This window comes from Symphalangus syndactylus, chromosome 11, assembly GCF_028878055.3.
Source record: "Symphalangus syndactylus isolate Jambi chromosome 11, NHGRI_mSymSyn1-v2.1_pri, whole genome shotgun sequence".
Lineage (NCBI taxonomy): Eukaryota > Metazoa > Chordata > Mammalia > Primates > Hylobatidae > Symphalangus > Symphalangus syndactylus.
In genome coordinates this window covers 120814656-120836424 of record NC_072433.2, presented here as the reverse complement: position 1 = coordinate 120836424, position 21769 = coordinate 120814656, and the positions used below count along the sequence as shown (strand labels likewise).

Here is a 21769-nt window from a genome sequence, read left to right as displayed (position 1 = left end):
CATATGCTAAACAAAGGGTAGATTATTCATGAGTTTTCCAGGAAAGGGGCAGAGATTTCCCCAGAACTAAGGGTCCCTCCCCTTTTTAGACTATATAGGGTAACTTCCGGACATTGCCGTGGCATTTGTAAACTGTCATGGCGCCAGTGGGAGTATCTTTTAGCATGCCAGTGCATTACAATGAGCATATCATGAGCAGTGAGGACGACCAGAGGTCACATTCAAGGCCATCTTGGTTTTGGTGGCTTTTGACTGGCTTTTTTTCTTTTTTTTTTTTTGAGACAGTTTCATTCTTATCACCCAGGCTGGAGCGCAATGGCGTGATCTCGGCTCACTGCAATCTCCGCCTCCCGAGTTCAACTGATTCTCCCTCCTCAGCCTCCAGAGTAGCTGAGACTACAGGTGCCCGCCACCATGCCCAGCTAATTTTTGTATTTTTAGTAGAGACGGGGTTTCAGGCATGAGCCACCACTCCCGGCCTTGGCTGGTTGCTTTTTAACTGCATCCTGTTTTATCCACAGGGTCTCTGTGACCTGTATCTTGTGCCATCCTTCTAGACTAAGAATGCCTAACCTCCTGGGAAGACAGCCCAGTAGGTCCCAGCCTTATTTTACCCAGCCCCTATTCAAGATGGAGTTGCTTTGGTTCAAACACCTCTGACAAAAGTGCTAAGATGAGCCACTTCACCCAGCCTCAACAGCTTCTTGACTGGTCTCCCTGACTTCTGTTTTTCCTCACCCCTCACTCAATGACCCTATCCTGGTATACTGTAAACCAAAAATAAAATCCTAAACTACCAACCATCTGAATAGAACCCTCGTCTCAGCCAAGGGCATTCCCAAATTAACCTGAAAAACTAGTCTGGCCATCATGGGAAGTGGGGAGTCAGACATAACTCATTATACCCTCATCTTTTTGGAATTCAGACCCAGCTGACCAGTATTAACATCAACACATAGATCTTAAGACTAATATTAATAGAACAGACTCTTAAAGTCTGATAAGAAACATTTACAATCTGTTCTCTCTGAAGCCTGGAGGCTTCATTTGCATGATAAAACATTGGACTCCACAACCCCTTATTGTTTTTTGTTTTTGTTTTGAGACAGAATCTCGCTTTGTCACCCAGGCTGGAGTGCAGTGGTATGATCTCGACTCACTGCAGCTGCTGCGTCCCGGGTTCAAGCAATTCTCCTGCCTCAGCTTCCCAAGTAGCTGGGATTACAGGTGCACACCACCAGATGCAGCTAATGTGTTTTTTTAAAATTTATTTTTTTTGTAGAGACAGGGTTTCACCATGTTGGCCAGGCTGGTCTTGAACTCCTGACCTCAAGTGATCTGCCTGCCTTGGCCTCCCAAAGTGTTGGGATTACAGGCATGAGCCACTGTGCCCTGCCCACAAACCCACACATGCCTTTCTATTGATTCCAGGTCTTTAGATAATAACCAGTTGCCAATTAGAAAAATCTTTGAATCTGCCAATTCTGTGGTCTGGAAGCCCCCCCCCCCCCCAGTTGTCTCATCCTTCAGTAATGAAATGTAAGATGAATGTACATCTTACCTATATTGATTGATGTCTTATGTCTCCCTAAATGTATAAACTCAAGTTATAGCCTGTCCACCTTGGGTGTATGTCATCAGGACTTCCTGAGGCTGTGTCACAGGCATGTCCTTAACCTTGGCAAAATAAATTTCTAAGTTGATTGAGACTTGTCTCAGATACATTTTGGTTTACACTACTGACATGCTGTCATTAGAGTGACTTTTCCAAATCACAAACTTGTCATGTCTTACCGCTTAAATGTCACTTTACTGACCCTTTAACAAATTTACTTATATTTAAATATTTTGTATTTATTTTTTTAGAGACAAGGTGTCCTTCTGTCTCCCAGCGTGGAGCGCAGTGGTGCATTCATGGCTCACTGCAGCCTCCTGGGCTCAAGCCTTCCTCCTACCCAGGCCTCCCGAGTAGCTGGACCTACAGGCATGAGCCACTGTGCTCAGCCACTCAGGACCTTTTTGTTGTTGTTGTTGTTGTTTGAGATGGAGTCTCACTGTCACCCAGGCTGGAGTACAATGTGTGATCTCCGCTCACTGTAATCTGCGCCTCCTGGGTTCAAGCGATTCTCCTGCCTCAGCCTCCAGAGTAGCTGGGATTACAGGTGCCCACCACCACGCCTGGCTAATTTTTGTATTTTTAGTAGAGATGAGGGTTCACCATGTTGGCCAGACTGGACTTGAACTCCTGACCTCAGGTGATCCGCCCACCTTGGCCTCCCAAAGGGTTAGGAATACAGGCGTGAGCCACCGTGCCCAGCCATTCAGGGCCATTTGATGAAGAAATTGGCTGTGGACCATAGATTTTTTTAAAAAGCCCTACCATGTTCGAAATATTGGTTGGGGGCGGTGGGGGGTGTAGGCATTCAATTAAGCAATAAGCCAATGATCTTTGGGGAGGACCATAGCTTCCTGTAAAACTCGCGGCTGAGCTGTACCCAACACAGGGTTAACGAAGTGCATCAGAGCTTTGTAGTAATTCCACTCTATCCCTGGAAGAGCCAGGGGATTTGTGTTTCCGTGTCTGTCTTGCATTGGAGCATAGTGGAAGCAACAGAAAATCTGGGGGCAAAAGCACCTGGCTTTGATCTCAGCCCAGGACCAGGTCCAGGACCACAGCCAGGCTTGTGACTGACTGGACTTCAGTAGGAACCACACTGGGGGTTAACAGATGACACAAAAGCAGGTGTTTGTTCTGTGCAGGAGACGCGCTAGGGGAGAAGAAAAGGCACACACACAATACCTTTAAGGGTAAGCAAGCTTTATCCCACGTAAATGGCAATGCAGATATTATAATAAGCAAATTAATATAATAAGATTGACATAATAAGCAAATTGCAATGGGAAGAGAAGGAAAAAGACACACATATATATATATATATAAAATTTACACTCACCAGACTATGGAGGATTCACCTCCAGACTGGGAAGCAACGGCCTGGGCTCCAGAGCCGGCCACTCGTCAGTGCATAGACGAGGAGAGGTCTCATGAAGTTTTTTGGCGTGGTCTGGGACCCTAGCTCTTTTTGTAACATGTTGTCTGGCATGAGGCCCAGTCACGAGGGCCCTTTGCGACTGGGCTCAAGGAACACAAAAAGGTCAACTTGTTTTTGCGATTGTTGCTTTTCAATAACTAACGTATAGGAATAGACTGAAATAGAGATTTCTCCGAAACAGCGCTGGATGAACGCCTCAAGGGGCTCCCACAACCTGTTTCGGGACTTGGTGACCATTGTTTGTGTCCATGTCAGTTCAAATTTAAATATTAAATTTTTCCTCCTCAGTGTTCAAGTCAACTTTTATGGGCATCTTATTTTACACAAATGTTAAAACAGACAACAGCCACGACTCTGGTCCACGGAAACGTTCTATCGCCGCCCAGCCTTTACGCAAAGCGACACAGCTCGAAAAGCTAGACCGACCGTCCCCGGCGGCGCCACGCCCGCTAACCCCGCCCCCGCCACCGGCTCCTTTCGGTGCGGCCTTGCTATTGGCTCCTTTCTGGGAGCCGTCGGTTGCCGTGGAGACCGAGGCGATGGCAACCAGGAGAAGCCAAACTTGGTCCCCCGGCTCGCGGCGTGCCTGCGCGCGGTGCTCATGGCGCTCTATGAGCTCTTCTCTCACCCGGTCGAGCGCAGCTACCGCGCGGGGCTCTGCTCCAAAGCCGCGCTGTTCCTGCTGCTGGCCGCTGCGCTCACGTACATCTCGCCGCTGCTGGTGGCCTTCCGGAGCCACGGTGAGCCTGCCCCGGCCGCTGTGCCACGAGGCTCCCCGGGCGCGCTCGGCCCTAACCGCCTCCCTACCGCCCTCTTTAACTCAGGGTTTTGGCTGAAGCGGAGCAGCTACGAGGAGCAGCCGACCGTGCGCTTCCAACACCAAGTGCTGCTCGTGGCCCTGCTGGGACCCGAAAGCGGCGGGTTCCTCGCCTGGAGCACGTTCCCCGCCTTCAACCGGCTGCAAGGGGATCGCCTGCGCGTCCCGCTCGTTTCGGTGCGTGGTTCCTGCCTGGGCCTGGGGCAGAGTCTGGGATGGGGTGGGGACGGGGACTGGAATGAGGATGTGGGGCGAGCAGCCCCGGCCCTGGGGAGCCCAGCGTGGATCCTAAGGACTCGCGAACCCGCAGAGGTGGCGTTTCATCTCCTAGGACGTAGGAAATCGATCTTCTGTTTCATTCTGCTTCTCCCAGACGTCCCCGGCCCCCAGAAAGTTAGCTGTCAGCGTGTGCGCCCTGACACAGAGTCCAGAAGTGTGGGGGCAGCCTGCGTCTGCCCGGGTCACACCCGCGGGCCTGGCCTGATGGAGGGTGTTTGTGAAAGTCCATTTAGGAACCTTGAAGGCCGCGCGCTGTTAATGTAGATAACCCCATTCTGTCGCGGCGTTTCCGCATCACACCACTACAGGAACGGAAAGGGCAGCATTTTTATGCAGACCTGACCCCTGGAAACCAAGGCGCTGATTGGTTAAGCGGCCTTCACAGAACGCGCTATGGCCGAGTCACGCCTCCCTGGGTTTGTCCCATTGGAGACTGCGCCATCCTGAAGCTGTCGGGATGAAACTGAAGCATGTTACTGTCTGTAATTTATTTATTAATTTTTAAATTTTTTCATCAATAGAGCGCTGAGAGGAATCTGTAATTTAGTATTTGCTTTGAGATAAGCAAATGCTTCCTTTTTAGTCACTCCTTTTCACTCATTTTCTGAAAACGTTTTCCTTTAGAAGTATGAAACTTCTGGTTTTCCTTCTTTCAAATTTGAATCTCTTCAGACATCTCTAAGATGATTGCCCTATAAGCCAACCTTGTATAGCTGAGGAGAAAAGAAAATCAGACTTGTTACAGCAACTAAATAAAATTGTTTTTAAAAATCCGATGGTCATATAAATAACTGCAAAAAAAAAGTAATAGGTTGGTGCAAAAGTAATTGCGGCTTTTGCCATTAAAAGTAATGGCAAAAAACCGGAATTACTTTTGCACCAACCTAATATGATTCAGGTTACTTTTCTCCTATTACTTTATAAATGTTCTTATATTCTGATTACAAAAGTGCGTGGTCATTCTAAAATATTATAGAGTTACAGGTAGATACAATGACAGAAATTGAAGGCTCAGTTTTGTATATGTATCAATACTTATTAATCAGCTGTATTCTTTTTGAGGTTTGCTTTGACTTTTTCACTGTTAGGGACAATATTTGTTTTTTTCTTTTCTTTTTTTTTTTTTTTTTTTTTTGAGACACAGTCTTGTTCTGTTGCCTAGGCTGGAGTGCAGTGCTGCAATCTCTGCTCATTGCAACTCTGCCTCCTGGGTTCAAGCAATTCTCGTGCCTTAGCCTCCTGAGTAGCTGGGATTACAGGCTAATTTTTGGATTTTTAGTAGAGAAGGGGTTTCACTATGTTGTCCAGGCTGGTCTCGAACTCCTGACCTCAGGTGATCCACCCGCCTTGGTCTCCCAAACTGCTGGGATCATAGGTGTCAGCCACTGCGCCCGGCCTAGGGACAATATTTCAATGAACAAGGTTGTGACTAAATCTTATGCATTTAAACATCAAATTGTGAGGAACTGGAATAGTAGCTCTTTGATGAAATTGTATAAGTACATAGAAAACTAAGCAAATAATTATTAACTGCAGGGAAATGAAAAGTAAGGAAAACTGCGAACCAAAATGTTATCAGAGTTGTGAATAGGATTTACATAGTCTTAATTATATGAACACTGAATGTTGACTAAAAAGAGATTTTAACTCTATTGGGGGTAATGAGAAAGGTGTTGAGTATGTGATAGGGGATGGTGGGAGGATTTGGGGGAGAGAAGAAGCTAAATCATCTTTCCTTGTGGGAACTCAATAGAGAATGCCTAAAACTAAGAAACTGAGAATTTTCAATGCAAATGTTATCTCAAGACCTGGAGATACATTTCTAAATGATCACATAAATGAGATAAAAATATTTGCAGCCAGATATGATAGCTCACACCTGTAATCCTAGCACTTTAGAAGGCTGAGGCAGGAGGATTGCTTGAGCCCAGGAGTTCAAGGCCAGTGTGGACAACATAGCAAGACCCCACATTTCAAAAAAAATAAAAAATTAAAAAGAAACAGAGAAGTGGTACAATTTGCCCTAGCTTTTCTTTTTTCTTTTTCTTTTCTTTTTTTTTTTTGAAACAGAGTTTCACTCTGTCAGCCAGGCTGGAATGCAGTGGCACAATCTCAGCTCACTGCAACCTCTGCCTTCTGGATTCAGGCAATCCTCTCGCCTCAGCCTTCCAAGTAGCTGGGACTGCAGGCATGCACCACCACTCCTGGCCTGTTTTTTAGTGGAAACAGGGTTTCACCATGTTGGCCAGGCTGGTCTAGAACTCCTCAACTCTGGTAATACACTCGCCTCAGCCTTTCAAAGAGCTGGGATTACAGGTGTAAGCCACTGCTCCTGGCCTGCCCTAGCTTTGAAGTGAACAGAGTCTGGACTGGAACTCAGTGTTTCTTATGCTATATCTTAAAATCTTAGCCCTTATTGCAACAAACTACTTTTATTTTCTAATTTTGAACATAGAGCCAGACTGACGTCAGCCTATCCAGGAAACTGTCCAGAAGGCAAAGGAAACAGTGGTTGTTGATTAAGGTTGGACCAAGTGCTGGGAGGTGGCTTTGCAGTGGCTAATTGGGGGAAATGCTGAAGTCACAAACAGCCTTGCTTCTGCTTTGGTCAGCTCATCTTGGACAGCGTCTCTAAGCTCCCTACATGTTTAATGCTTTGGAAGTCTAGTTTTTGTTGTTTTTAATGAGAGAAGAGAAAAGCAGAGTGACTTTTTCCCCTCAAGCCTCAAGGAGGCTGACATAGCTCTTGAAGGCATGTGTGGACCCAGAGAATACAGGGACTGAAGGTTATAGAAGGATTCCAGAGGATGAGTGGAGAGTACCATGTTTCTAAGACACCTCTTTTTTCTCATCTCTGAAATCAGTGTCTTCCTGTCTGTGGTTATCAACTGTTGGCAAGGAGGCAGGTATGGCATAGTTCTCATTGCTTACACCTGTGCCAGCATCAAAACATGCAGAAGGGGCATCATTTCTGTGTAAGAGGTAAGTGTTAGAAAAATAAAAATGCAATTAAAAAGAAGGGGCATCAGCAACCTCAGAGAAAACCCCAGAGACAGTAGTAGAACATTTTTTTAACACCTGAATTGAATGGAGAGCAAGTAAGGGAAAGTTCAAGAGGCTTTTAAAAACAGGAAAGCTCTCCATAATTTCAAAGTCTGCTTAAGGGCCCAGACGAATGGCTTTTGGTTTCTTTTCTGAATTGTTTGTTTGTTTGTTTATTTTGAGACAGGGTCTCACTCTGTCGCCCAGACTGGAGTTCAGTGGCACAATCTTGGCTCACTGCAGCCTCCGCCTCCCAGGTTCAAGAGATTCTCCTGCCTCAGCCTCCCAAGTAACTGGGATTACAGGCTCCTGCCACTACACCTGGCTTATTTTTGTATTTTTAGTAGAGACGAGGTTTTACCATGTTGGCAAGGCTGGTCTCAAACTCCTGACCTCAAGTGATCTGCCTGCCTTGGCCTCCCAAAGTGCTGGGACTATAGGCATGAGCCACCATGCCCAGCTGAATTTTTGGTTTTTGTTTTTGTTCTTGTTTTAATGCTGTATCACCAACATGTTTGATGGCACAAAGGACAAAGTTGCATAGAAAAGTATGGATATTGTTGACTAAGTTAAAGTGTTATCCAAAAGGATGAGGATGTAAAGAAGTTTTAGGAATCCCTGAATCAATTTATTTTGCCTATATTTTTCTTTCTTTTCTTTTCTTTTTTTTTTTTTTCTGAGATGAAGTCTCACTCTGTTGCCCAGGCTGGAGTGCAATGGTGCAATCTCGGCTCACTGCAACCTCCGCCTCCTGGGTTCACGTGATCCTCCTGCCTCAGCCTCCTAAGTAGCTGGGATTACAGGCAGGCACCACCATGCCCGGCTGATTTTTGTATTTTTAGTAGAGACGGGATTTCATCATGTTGGTCTGGCTGGTCTCAAACTCCTGACCCGAGGTGATCCACCCACCTCAGCCTGCGAAAGTGCTGGGATTACAGGCGTGAGCCACCACCCCGACCTATTTTGCTTATATTTTTCTAAGTAAATAAACATGATATCTGCCGTAAATATGTCTAAATCTAAAAGCTCTTTTAGTAACTTTTTAAAAAGTAAGTGATTAGAAAAGTGTCATAGTTTAATTGGAAATATTTTTCTTTCCTCAGTGGTATATAAAATAATGGTTCATTTTATAATTAATGGTATCTTAGGTTGAAATACAAGGCTGAGCACTTTGGCTCACGCCTGTAATCTCAGCACTTTGGGAGGCTAGCCCCTGGAGCTCAGGAGTTCCAGACCGCCTAGGCAACATAGTGAGGCCCTACTACAAAAAATTTAAAAATTAGCCAGGAGTAGTGGTGCATGCCAATCGTCCCAGCTACTCAGGAGGCTGAGGTGGGAGGATCACTTGAGCCTGAGATGTCAATGCTGCAATGAGCTGTGATCGTGCCGCTGCACTCTAGCCTTTTTTGACCCTGTATCAAACAAAAAGAAAAAAAGAAATAGAAAAAAAAAAGAAATACAGGTAGAAAGGTGGAAAGGAACCATGAAGTAGCAGTTTCTGCTTTGCTAGAGACCCAAAACTGGTGCCAAAGAGTATTTTTAGCATAAAAAGAAAGGAGCACCCAGTGATAACAAGCATATGGCGAAATAGACACTGGTATAAACTAGGAAATTAACCTTTAATAAAAGAATATGGGCCGGGCGCAGTGGCTCACGCCTGTAATCCCAGCACTTTGGGAGGCTGAGGCGGGTGGATCACCTGAGGTAGGGAGTTCTAGACCAGCCTGGCCAACATGGTGAAACCCCGTCTCTACTAAAAACACAAAAATTAGCCGGGTGTGATGGCAGGTTCCTGTAATCCCAGCTGTTTGAGAGGCTGAGGCACGAGAATTGCTTGAACCCGGGAGGCAGAGGTTGCAGTGAGCTGAGATTGCACCGCCCGTACTCCAGCCGGGGCAACAGAGCCAGACTGCATCTCAAAAAAAAAAAAAGAATACAACTTAAATGAATGAAATGTACACAAACAAAACAGAAACCAAACAAAATTCCAACAAACCATCTGATGCTGTAGAATTCCTGACAGGGAAAAAAGTCACATATCAGGATACTCTGGAAACAATGGCACTTAAATTTCTGGCAATTCCTGCAGTCAGGTGGTGTGCTGGTTATGAGGTATTGTCTCAGCTCCAAACCCACCCTCCTACGCTTAGCTTCTAGGTTCCTGCTGAGATGCTGGAAACCACCTTCTTCCCCTGCAGCTCCCTGTTAGGTTCTGCCAGTAGGAGGCATGATGAGCCTTGTTCTGGGAGTACAAAAAAAAAAAATGAAACCAGTCGCCACTGCCAGGTTGAAGAACCACTGCTGGGATGACACAAACAGGGACAACCAGCAAACAGGAAGGAGCAAAACGCCTCTCCTCCAGCCTTCCAGGTTCCCTCCAGTGCGTCCTTCTCCCAAGCTCAGAGGTCCTGGCCCCATCTGGCCCGTGGTCCCTTCTTGAGGTCTGAGGCTCAGCTCTTTGAAGCCTCTTCCCTGAAACTCTAAGTTCTATCAGTCCTACCCGCTTCCCCTTCTTCTCTAGTCCTAGGTGTGGGTACTGTTCCCTGCAGCTACTATCTCTGTGTTGCAGGGATATCCCCTTTTTACATCTTCAGTCCTCTAATACCTATGGGACTAGTTATTCCCTATGTTAAATTCCCTCTGGCCAGGCGCGGTGGCTCATGCCTGTAATCCCAGCATTTTGGGAGGCTGAGGCGGGCGGATCACCCAAGGTCAGGAGTTTGAGAACAGCCTGGCCAACATGGTGAAACCTCATCTCTACTAAAAATGCAAAAATTAGGTGGGCATAGTGGTGCACACCTGTAATCCCAGCTACTCGGGAAGCTGAGGTGGGAGAATCACTTGAACCTGGGAGGTGGAGGTTGTGGTGAGTGGCTATGGTGCCACTGCACTCCAGCCTGGGCAACAGAGTGAGACTTCGTCTCAAAAAAAAAAAAAAAAAAAAAAAAAAATTCCCTCTGACTCTGCTCAGTACATGAGTGTGGATTTCATGTATATCTCTAAAGGGTTATCTTCCTTTATCCACGAGAAAACTTTTCCTTTAGAGTTCTTATGAGCTATTATAGAAGAGCCCTGAATCAAGAGTCAGCAAACCAAGATCGTCGTCCCACAAGGTCCTAGTCCCAATTCTGTCACTGGGTTTCATAACCTCACCCTCAATTTATCTATCCATATACAGGGCATGAGAGTACCCACCTCTCTCCTGGGATATGCAGAGGAATCACATGGGACAATGAATGGATATAAAAATTGTTCCAAAGCCTGCATATACCTTGTAGATATAAGGTGGTAGTGTGATGTGTGAATTCTCTTGGCTAAGTACCAGTTGGAGGTTAGATAGTGACCTAGAATTTGTGTTAAAGAAGTAGTAGCCTTTGAATGCCTGCCTTTGTTAGCTATTGCACATATGTTAAACTTACTTTCAACTAAGTGGAATTAAATAATTGATTTCTTCAGTGGTCCAAGTGATAACAGAGGAGCACAACCAAACTTCGCCAGCCCCAGGAGGGTGAGAGTCTAGCTTGGTGACAGGTCATTTGTGGGAGACACATCCTTTCCATCAAAACTTCTCTCCCCCCTCTCTCCACCCTGCTGTCCTTCTCACCCACTCTGCCAGCTGCACTGGCCCCACGGGTACCCAGAGCACATGCACCTGGTTAGCCTGGATCCCTCCTCTCTGAGATGTTCCTGCACCCCATCACTTCACTTCCTTCAGGACTCCAACAAGTCAGGTCATCCTGAATATTTAAAAATTTCTGTTAAATTCTTTTTGGGTTTTTTTGTTGTTGTTTGTTTGAGATAGAGTCTTGCTCTGTCATCAGGCTGGAGTGCAGTGGCACGATCTCAGCTCACTGCAACCTCCACCTTCTGGGTTCAGGCGATTCTCCTGCCTCAGCCTCCCTAGTAGCTGGGATTACAAGTGTGCGCCACCATGCCTGGCTAATTTTTGTATTTTTAGTAGAGACGGTATCGCCATGTTGCCCAGGCTGCTCTCGAACTCTTGAGCCCAAACAATCCACCCCCCTGGGCCTCCCAAAGTGCTGGGATTATAGGCATGAGCGACCACGCCTGGCCAATTTCTGTTAAATTTTACCTTCATTATTCTCTAATTTTAGCCTGCTTCATTTCTGTCAGTGGCACTTGTCACTGTTTTCTACATTGTCCATTGGGAATGTATGCCCCGTTAGGATGGGGATTTTGTCTATTTTGTTTACCATTATGGTCTCATTATTTGAAATAGTGCCTGGCATGTAGTAGGTTTCCAAAAATTACGTAACAGATCAATGAGTGAATTCAACAAGTAGACACTATTGATGGTGCTGTGCCAAGTCTGTCCCCCCTGAATTTGGAATGGAAGGATGTGCACAGGCAAGTATACAGACGTAGATGCCTGGTGCTGCTGTTTTGCAGGAAGATTTGTCCAACCTGCTGTCTTCATTTTGAATTTTTTAATAATTTTGGGCATTTTGGTCCTAAAAAGAGGACCAGATTTGAAGTCACCTGATCTCAAATCCCGTCTTCACCATTACTTGCTGTACCTCTGATAAATGCCCTAACCTCCCTCATCCTTGATTTTGTCATCTATATAATGGGAAAATATTTGTTCTGCCTGCCTGGGGCTTTACATTTATTGTAAAGATCAAAGGAAATGAGCTTTTCCCCCTCCCACAGTGTGTTGGAGTCTGGATTCTTCTGGCAGTTCTCTCCTGGCCACTATCCTCTGTTGCAAGTTGAGAAATGAGATCTTTGCTTCCTGTCCAATCCTAAAGATCTAGAAGGTGTGGATCCATCACAGAGAGTTACATAACATTTTCTACCCAGATCCCAATTGAAGAAAATCCACGGGAAGACAAGGCAGGCTCTTTTATTTACTTTTTATTTTATTTTTTTGAGATGGAGTCTCGCTGTGTCACCAGGCTGGAGTGCAGTGGCAAGATCTTGGCTCACCGCAACCTCCAACTCCCTGATTCAAGCGATTCTCCTGCCTCAGCCTCCTGAGTAGCTGGGATTACAGGCACGCACCACCACTCCCAGCTAATTTTTGTATTTTTAGTAGAGACGGGGTTTCACCATGTTGGCCAGGACGGTCTCCATATCCTGACCTCATGATCCACAAGGCAGGCTCTTTTCATCCTACCCATAATGACTACTCCATCATTGCCTCAGTAACTTGATCATCAGCCTGGGTAGCAGATATCCCTCTCCGAAGCAGATGAAACAGGGCAGAGAGGAAGTATCCAAGAGAAAACGGAGGGAGGTTTCTCTAAAACAAGACCTAAGAGAAGGACATTATTGTCTAGAAAGAAATAATTGAAAGTTTCTGAAAATTGAGATTTCTTCATTTCAAATGACCTTATTAACCTGAAAAAGCACACACACAAAATCTCTTCCTTACGTAATAGTAATGGTGGGAATCAAAATGAATCCATAGATGGTGGATCCAGATGGGAATGCTGCTACACGATAGTAGAATCGTTCTGGGAATCTGCAGTGGGAAAAGATCACTTGTAGCAAAAAGATCCAGAGTTGTGCAGAGGGACCATGTCAACAGTGATCACTTTTCAGTAACCGTGCTTTCCTGATCATCATTTTAGCATCACTGTTTGGCAAGACTGGATGATGGGAGTGGATACCAGTTTTTTTTCACTGCCTACATATGCTTCATAAGCTGTATTTTGTCTTTTTTCCTCTACAGACCTCTGTCTTCTTTCCTTTCATGCCCATAATTTATCAAATAGATATGGTTTTAATGCTTTGCTGATTTGACATAGCTTCCTTTTTCATTTCATTGATTGCTACTAAAAGATGCACAAGGCTTTCAGATCCTCACACGAATGATGAGATGAGATCCAACATCAAGAATCTGAAGTAAAGACACTCGTGGTTTCAGAATCTATAAATAGAGTTTGGTAAGGCCAGGCGCAGTGGCTCACGCCTGTAATCCTAGCACTTTGGGAGCCTGAGTTGGGCGGATCACCGGAGGTCAGGAGTTTGAGATCAGCCTGGCCAACATGGTGAGACCCGGTCTCTACTAAAAATACAAAATTAGCTGGGCATGGTGGTGGGCACTTGTAATCCCAGCTACTCGGGAGGCTGAGGGAGGAGAATTCCTTGGCCCTGGGAGGCGGAGGTTGTAGTGAGCCGTGATTGCGTCACTGCACTCCAGCCTGGGCGATAGAGTTAGACTCCGGCTCAAAAAAAAAAAAAAAAGAGCTTGGTGATTGTCTGTTGAGTTTGAGTTTGTTGGGGGAATGCATAATGATTAGGATTAGGTGTTTTTCTATTTTAACAAGTTGACTTCTAGAGACATAGAAGACTATTCTGACATGCGACTTAAAATTTCCATACAAATTCAGGCATATTTATAAAAAAGAAAAAAATACCAGTGCAAAATAAACAAAATCACGTGAGACAACTGAAAGGCACAAATGCTATCCAGATGTTTTTTGTTATCACCCATTTATTTTGGCCAGTGAACATTTGAAAGACGCAGATATGAAATTCAGGGTCCATGCACTTTGTGTCTCTCCCCAGTATTAATGCACTTATATCTATCTGTTTTTCTCTTTCTTTTAGTGGGGGAGATAATGCCTCTTTCTTTTTTTTTTTTTTTTTTTTTTTTTGTGACGGAGTCTTGCTCTGTCCCCCAGGCTGGAGTGCAGTGGCGCAATCTCGGCTCACTGCAAGCTCTGCCTCCCGGGTTCACGCCGTTCTCCTGCCTCAGCCTCCTGAGTAGCTGGGACTACAGGCGCCCGCCAACACGCCCGGCTAATTTTTTTGTATTTTTAGTAGAGACGGGGTTTCACCGTGTTAGCCAGGATGGTCTCGATCTCCTGACCTCGTGATCCGCCCGCCTCGGCCTCCCAAAGTGCTGGGATTATAGGCTTGAGCCACCGCGCCTGGCCGATAATGCCTCTTTCTTTTGTGTGCAGCAGGATAGTGGGTCTTTGTGTATGCACAGAAGTGATGTGGATTCCTCCCAGACTCATTAGTGACCAGGGCTGCTGGCCCTGTTTGGGTTTCCTAGACTAGAGAAGAAGACAGGAACCAGGATGGGAAGACGGACATGTTACATTTTAAGCTGGAGCTTCCCCTGCAGTCCACAGAGCACGTTCTCGGTGTGCAGCTCATCCTGACTTTCTCCTATCAATTACACGTGAGTCAGTCCGCTGGGAGGCTGTCCTCTCCCTTGTGTCTTTTTAATAGACCAGAGTCCTTCTTCTGATTTCTAGGAGACCCACACTGTAGCAGGCCCCCTTCCCCATGTAGTTTGGGATTTAATTTAGGCCAATCGAATGGTTTTCACTAGTCATATTAACTGATATGGGCTATTAATAGCTCAGAAGGTTCTAGGCAGTGTTTCCTGCATGGCTATGCTAGATATGTGAGGGCCTCTTAGGTATCAGCAAAGACAAGTAACTCTTAGCACCCAGAGCCCTTCAGATCTGATGGTGGTTGGTATTGTTGGTCCTTCTAATGATTTCAGAGGATGGCCACCCTCGTGATGCAGAGCATGGCGTTTCTCCAGTCCTCCTTTCCTGTCCCAGGATCCCAATTATACGTGAACGGAGACCTGAGGCTGCAGCAGAAGCAGCCGCTGAGCTGTGGTGGCCTAGATGCCCGATACAACGTAAGGGCGCTTCTCATTGTCCAGCTCTTTTGTTTCTCTTTGTTACTGTTCATTAAGTTCTTTAAAGAGGGGAATGAAAAGTAGAAATGTCAGGCCAGGCACGGTGGCTCTTGCCTGTAATCCCAACACTTTGGGAGGCGGAGGTGGGCGGATGGATCACTTGAGGTCAGGAGTTTGAAACCAATCTGGCCAACATGGTAAAACCCCGTCTCTACTAAAAATATAAAAAATTAGCCAGGCATGTGGTGCGTGCCTGTAATCCTAGTTACTTGGGCGACTGAGGCAGGAGAATTGCTTGAACCCAGGAGGTGGAGGTTACAGTGAGCCGAGATCTCGCCACTGCACTCCAGCCTGGGCAACAGAGCAAGACTCTGTCTCAAAAAAAAAAAAGAAAGAAAAGAAAAGTAGAAATATCATTTCTCTGTGGATGGCACCAAAGAGGGTCTCTGCGGAATTCTTGCCATGAATTTTTTCAAACTGCAGAGAAGGTACACACATAGTTACGCTGAGAAGGGAAGAGAAACAAAATCTGCTTTGTCGAAGAACTAAATTGCTTATTGCTTTTAGGTCCATGTGGGTGCACACACACACATTGTGTCTTCCATACATACACTTGGTTACACACAGGATGTACTTCTAGGGACACTGTAAAATCTTGATATAAAATGTTCATATAAAGTATTTCAGAAATATTACTAGCCATAGTTTAGTGAACTCATAACATATGCCACCCCGAGTGTGGGGGTTTACCTGTATCATCTCCTTTAATCATCACAGCAACCTCTGAGCTGCCTGCACTGTCCTTTCCCCGCACTCTAGCCACTTGTCCCATCACTGCCCCCCTTGCTCCCTTCCAGCCCCCTTGGCCTTTTTGCTGTTCCTCAAACCCAAGAAGCAGCTGCCAGCTCAGGGCTCTTGCTCTTGCCATTTCCTCTGCCAGGCATCCACGTGGCTTATCTGACCATGCCATTCAGGTCCCTGTTCAGATATCCCCAAGCCCAGTCCTTCCCTGACCTGCTTCTACAGTAGCAGTCCCTCCCTCCACCATCCCTCAGCCAGACTCTCCCTCCTGCCGCCCGGCCTACTCAGGATGTGTGTTTGTGTGTTTATTTGCTGTCTCCCTCAGCCGTCACAGCAGTGGCATTTCAAATACCATCACATCCATGGCGAACACACTGCCTGGCACATGGTAAGCTCACAGAGAAGCTTGTTTAAAGAATGAACTCATTTTGCAGAAGACGTAACTGGGGCTTACAGTGATGAATTTTCCCAAAGGCTCAAATCTTGGAAGTATAACAGGGCCTGTCTGTGTGCAGAACTCATGCATCTAATCACTCATTTCTCACTTGTATTTTATCACAATGAGGACCATAGAAGTTGAGCTGAAGTACTCTAGAAAGTGCAAAAGGGAGGTTATCGGTTATTACAGCCATAAACCCATACTTGTAGATATACAGTGGGTTTTACTGTTGCTCTGGCTGTAATCAATGTAATTTGTAAAGAATAGGAAGCTGCAACATATGAAATGAATGTGGCACTTTTTGTTTGAATGTCTATGTATCAGATTACATTAACGGCAGGCAATTATTTCCTCCTTTAAGGGATTATACGCTTATGGTTTGCATTTTATCTATATCTCTATATTTAAAAGTGATAAAGAACTTAGCACCCAGAGAAGACCAAGAAAATGACAAAGGAGTTGGAAGTATGGTTTCTTTTTTTTGTTTTTGTGCAGGGGTTTTTATTTGTATTTTATTTTTATTTTTGAGACAGAGTCTTGCTCTGTCACCCAGGCTAGAGTGGAGTGGCATGATCTCAGCTCACTGCAACCTTCATCTCCCAGGCTTAAGAGATCCTCTGATTTCAGCCTCCTGAATAGCTGGGATTACAGGCATATGCCACCACGCCTGGCTAATTATTGTTTTCTTTTTAGTAGAGATGGGCTTTCACCACGTTGGCCAGACTGGTCTTGAACTCCTGGTCTCAAGTGATCCATCTGCCTGGGCTTCCCAAAGTGTTGGGATTAGAGGCGTGAGGCTCCATGCCTGGCTTTTTATTTTTTTTTATTTTTTTATTTTTTTGAGAGATGAGGTCTTGCTGTGTTTCCTAAACTGGAGTGTAGTGAGTGGCATGATCATCATTGACTACAGCCTTGAACTCGTGGCCTCAAGTGGTCCTCCTGCCTCAGCCTCCCAAGTCAGTGGGATTGTAGTAGGCATGAGCCACCACACCTGGCGAAAATACGGTCTATTAAAATAATTTAAGGAATTCTTTCTCCCACTGAGATAGAGAGGGGTATTTTTAAAATAGCTTTAAAACCTATAAAACATGGACACTGACCCCTTATTTCCATCCACAGAAAGAAAGACAGAGAGTAAATAGGCTTAAATTGTTGCAAGAGAGTTTATTCATCTTTGAAGAGAAGATTATTGATACTGCAGTAGGCCACCAAGAACAAGAGGGTGCTCTGTGGGACCCGCCTGGGTGGGCAGAAGGGTAGAAGGAAAAGAGGAGGAGTCTCCCAGGTGCTCACACCACATCCTCCTTCCGTGTCCCAGATATCCGTGATCAACGGGACCAGCCCCTTTGCCTATGACTATGACCTCACCCATATTGTTGCTGCCTACCAGGAGAGGAACGGTGAGTCACAGGTAGAGCTCATTCAGCCGCTGCTCAGGACTTTCAAGGTTAGTGGGGACAACAGAGACAAGCAGAATTCGAACTCCTGTGATGAAAATGTCAAAACCTGTGAATGCTCAACGATGGGAGCAAATGTGCTGCCCAGGATTTGTCCTTTTCGTCCTGATCTTTAGACCTGGGACCACCCCCACCCCTCCAGCATCCCATGGTCCAGCAGGTTAGTGATGGTTAAATGCCATCATTATCCCACCAGTGGCTTGGTGGGTTTCTCTTTTAAAAAATAAAAGCCTAATTGAGTTGTTCCCCATACCACACCTATAACAGATGCCAAAGAAAAATTGCCGTTCATGCTTTTCAGAGAGAAACAGAGAACGTGGGTGACTCTTCCCACATAAGCAGTCGAGCAGGAGAACAGGAGTGCCCCTGCTTCCTGCCAGAAGGCACAGTGTGCTCATTCCTTACAGAGCTCTAGGCCATGGCATGTGTTGACTCGGCACGTTTGTCTGGTCGGGGCTGAGGTTTTCTCTAAAAGCATCTAGAGTGTTACTTGGCAACCAGACATCATGGAGGCTATACAAAGACATCTCACAAGGGGGACGACTGCAAATCCAGTATTGCTTACTGATTTTATGTCATATACTAGTGGCATTATTGCAATAATAGAGGGAATTTTAAAACAAAACTAGAAAACATTGCCCTATAAATCAACTATTTTTTCATTCCTTTCATTCTTTACCCTTCTGGGGATCTTTTTATACAGCTATTGTAGTGTAGAAACACATTGGGATCCAAGTCATTTTTATTTATTTAAACTTGGAATATAAATACTTCCCCACACAGCTACAAAGCTGTGATATTACTTTTAGTGGCAGTATAGTATTCCTTCAGTTAGCCATTCAGCACACGTAGAAGAAACTCTTTCCAAGTTTTTTATGTATTTTAACAAAAGTATTTTGACTGTTATTTTAACAAATAATGTGTGATCAGCTTTGCACATGCAGTTTCTCTTTCCTTCTGAATGATTTCTTTCAGTTCTGAAGCACAGGATAATTTCCAGGAATCAAATAATCTTTATAGCCTTCAACTGCCAGAGTCAAACAGTCATCGTGGTTAATGGTTAATGATTGCATTGCAGTTACCACCATCCTGAGTGATCCCAACCCCATCTGGCTGGTGGGCAGGGCCGCAGATGCTCCATTTGTGATTAATGCTATCATCCGATACCCTGTGGAAGTCATTTCATATCCTTTCTGTTAATGAGTCCATGTTAAGGCTGGGTGTGGTGGCTCCTGCCTATAATTTCAGCACTTTGGGAGGCCAAGGTGGGAGGATCGTTTGAACCCAGGAGTTCACAACCAGCCTGGCCAAGATAGTGAGACCCTGTCTCTACCAAAAAAAAAAAATTATCCAGGCATAGTGGTGTACACGTGTAGTCCCAGTTACTTGGGATGCTGAGGCAGGAGGATTGCTTGAGCCCAGGAATTCAAGGTTGCAGTGAGCGATGGTTGTGCCGCTGTACACCAGCCTCGGTGACAGAGTGAGACCCTGCCTCTTAAAGCAAACAACAATTTAAAAAAATCAATGGTAGCTCAGTTTTCAAAGAGGAATGATTCCTTAGTTGTCTCAAGTAGTAACAGACATGGGAGGTTTTCTCTTGGAAATCATGACAGGGTTATAGCCTCATAAAAATGGCTGCGTCTTTGACATCTTAGGCTACATGATATAAAAAATGACTGTATGTCTGCTATTCATGCAGGAACAAATAATTCATGTCTTGGTCCTATTTGTTTCCAAGCAATTCTTCTAGGTAAGAATCATCCATATTTATATCTTAATAATCATATATTATCCCTTTTATGCTAAGGTTATGTGAAACATTCTTGCCAATCCCTGTCTGACCTAAACTTTGGTTTAATTTTGACTTAGGTCAACTAATAGGAAATGAAACCAACAGCAACACTGCAGAGAAGCAAACAGAAGAGAAGGCATTTTAACTGGGGTCTTAGGAATTACAATTCCAGAGATATAAACCTAGGACGCAGCTAAATTGTGTTCCATACAGGTGCGATTAGGCAGGGGCTAATAAGGGTATTTTAAGTTTACACAACTGGAAGATTTTAGAAGAGTCCCTGATGGATGATGGCTGGTTAACAGCTCAGGATGTCTCTAATCTATGATCAATCTAGTTTGGCATAGTTGTCTGTTTAGGAGGTTGGTCATCAGGCTTAGTATATAAATAGCTCAAATCAAATGTGGCTGGTTTTACCATTTGGCCAAGTTCAGGTCAGCTTCCATCTGGGTGTGTACATGACAGAGGTCCTGCCTGCTTTCTAGATACCTCTGCCACAGCCAGTTCCATCTTGGATTTTCTCTTCATACTTAACACCACGTGGCCCTCCACTCCTTAACTGTCCATACTTATCAGCCAGGATTCTGGGAGATGGTAAAGTTCGCCTGGGTGCAGTATGTCAGCATCCTGCTTATCTTCCTCTGGGTGTTTGAAAGAATCAAGATCTTCGTGTTTCAGAATCAGGTGGTGACCACCATCCCTGTGACAGCAACGCCCCGGGGAGAAGTGTGTAAGGAGCACTTATCCTAGGAAGGCCATTTCTGAAGACTCAGCAGGACCGTGGCTGCCTCATCGTTATCTTCTGGGAACATCTTAGGACCTTTTGAAAGAGCCCAGCGGACACATGCGGGCTTGTGTGCTTTTCCCTCAGAGACAACAGTTCTTTCCAGTTTTGCTCTACACAAGTTGCGTATCTTCAGAGCTCCTGCAGAATCATCAGGGACCAGTTTGTGGAAAGGTCTGAGGGTTCCTGGAGGCTATAATTTGCTTTTTGGGTTTTTCTTCTTTGCCTTGGAGTTGAATTTCAGGAGAAAATTGCAGTCAGTTCAGACATCTTGGAAAGCGTCCCATCTCTGGTCAAGCAGAGACTTTTCCTCTGTTGAACTGAAAAACATACTGTGCATTTCTTCCTTGAATTGTGAGCCACTCTTACTCTTTTCAGGGCTCTCTTGTGACAAACATGCCAATCACTAGCACTTTGCACCCCTGGGCTTCTCCATTTCCCATTCAGAGCTTTGATTTCCAGAGCTGAGGCCTTTAACGGGAGACCTGGAGGGGCAGGGCCTAAGGGCAATGGCCGCATTAGCACAGGCATCAGGGAGGGCCGCTGAAGAACACTTGGAAGGACACTTGGACCGTCCACCTGCCCCAGCCCAACAGTCAGTCATCTGTCATCAGCTCAGCTGAGCAGCCCTGGATCCCTGCCCGACTGTGGCTGGGTCTTTGCCCTGTCTTGCCCTCTGTCTGTGCCCCTGGATGGCAGGCTAAAGTCAGAGGGGCTGTTTCATTCCCAGCCCCCTCAGCAGCGCTGGGGGAAGAAAGGATTGTCCCAACAGGTTCTTTCTGGCCCTTACCCAACAGCCTGGGCACTTGGCCCTCCTCCTCCTTGACAGCCCTCCCCCTTCCTGCAAAGGACAGGGGCGACAGGAGTTGGTGTTGGGATTGGCTCCCACTGCCTGACAACCACAAGTTTATTCGGAAGGCTAGCGGGAAGCCCGGCGGCTGGCTTTTCTCTTGACTAAGGAACAGGGTGCCCATCAGAGTGGGGCAGGCAGCTTTGGGAAGGACACAAGAAGCAGTGAGGAAGTAAAGAGGATGCTGGCCTGGGCAGGCCAATCTAGCCTGGCCACCAGCAGAATGCCAAGCAGTCCAGTGGATTACCCTCGTGGCTAAGCAAGTGTCTGCGAGAGCAGAGATGGCTGGAAGGGGCCTCTGCACACGGAAGATGGCTTGTTCAGCCCATTGATCTCCTGAGGACGCATGCAGTCTCCTCTAAGAACAGATGGAGCTGCTTCCTGATCCCAAGCAGGTCGTTGCCACTGGAAGGACATGGCCCCGGTGATCCATGCTTCATGCCCACCCAGAAACACACCCCTCAGTGTGTGCCTCAGTTTACTTTGGAGATCACTTGTCATTTTTAGTGCTCCTTTAGGCTTCCTAAAAACAGTTTTGGAAACAAAGCTATTTTCAAGTATTCAAGCAGAGAAATTCCCTAACACTGACCCCCTTGTCTTTTTTTAATATTCAGGCTATTTTATATGCCTAAATTTTTTTCTTAAGATCTAAATGAAAAATAATTTCTTGTTTAAATTCCCATAAGGCAATGAGATATGGAAAGATGACAAGATACATATAAACATTGGTTTGCATTTTATTAAATTATTCTAATGCAAATCTTCTATAAAGAACCCATGATGTTTTGTAACTTTCTAATTAAAATGTTCAAAATGAGGCCAAGC

General features: G+C 45.5%; 1 protein-coding gene across 2 annotated transcripts; it reads left to right on the top strand.

Moving 5' to 3' along the window:
• The first annotated feature begins 3584 nt into the window (after positions 1-3584).
• LOC129493411 (transmembrane protein 231) lies at positions 3585-21490 on the top strand. 2 transcript variants are annotated; one of them, XM_055299593.2, is made up of 7 exons: positions 3585-3793; positions 3878-4047; positions 14219-14347; positions 14678-14821; positions 17380-17461; positions 18597-18702; positions 19880-21490. In XM_055299593.2, the coding sequence occupies exons 1-7, from the start codon at positions 3655-3657 to the stop codon at positions 20058-20060; spliced, it is 951 nt and encodes a 316-aa protein (XP_055155568.1). In that variant the 5' UTR covers positions 3585-3654; the 3' UTR covers positions 20061-21490. The 2 variants fall into 2 exon arrangements, with proteins under 2 accessions (XP_055155568.1, XP_055155569.1); XM_055299594.2 differs by lacking the exon at positions 14678-14821 and having other exon boundaries at positions 3585-4047.
• Positions 21491-21769: the final 279 nt, after the last annotated feature.

Excerpts from the sequence above, each read along its gene's own strand:
- LOC129493411 (XM_055299593.2), top strand. The coding sequence starts at position 3,655 with ATGGCGCTCTATGAGCTCTTCTCTCACCCGGTCGAGCGCAGCTACCGC. Across the intron at positions 4,048-14,218 it reads TGCGCGTCCCGCTCGTTTCG|ACTAGAGAAGAAGACAGGAA; the intron begins GTGCGTGGTTCC and ends TGGGTTTCCTAG. Across the intron at positions 14,348-14,677 it reads CTTTCTCCTATCAATTACAC|AGGATGGCCACCCTCGTGAT; the intron begins GTGAGTCAGTCC and ends TAATGATTTCAG.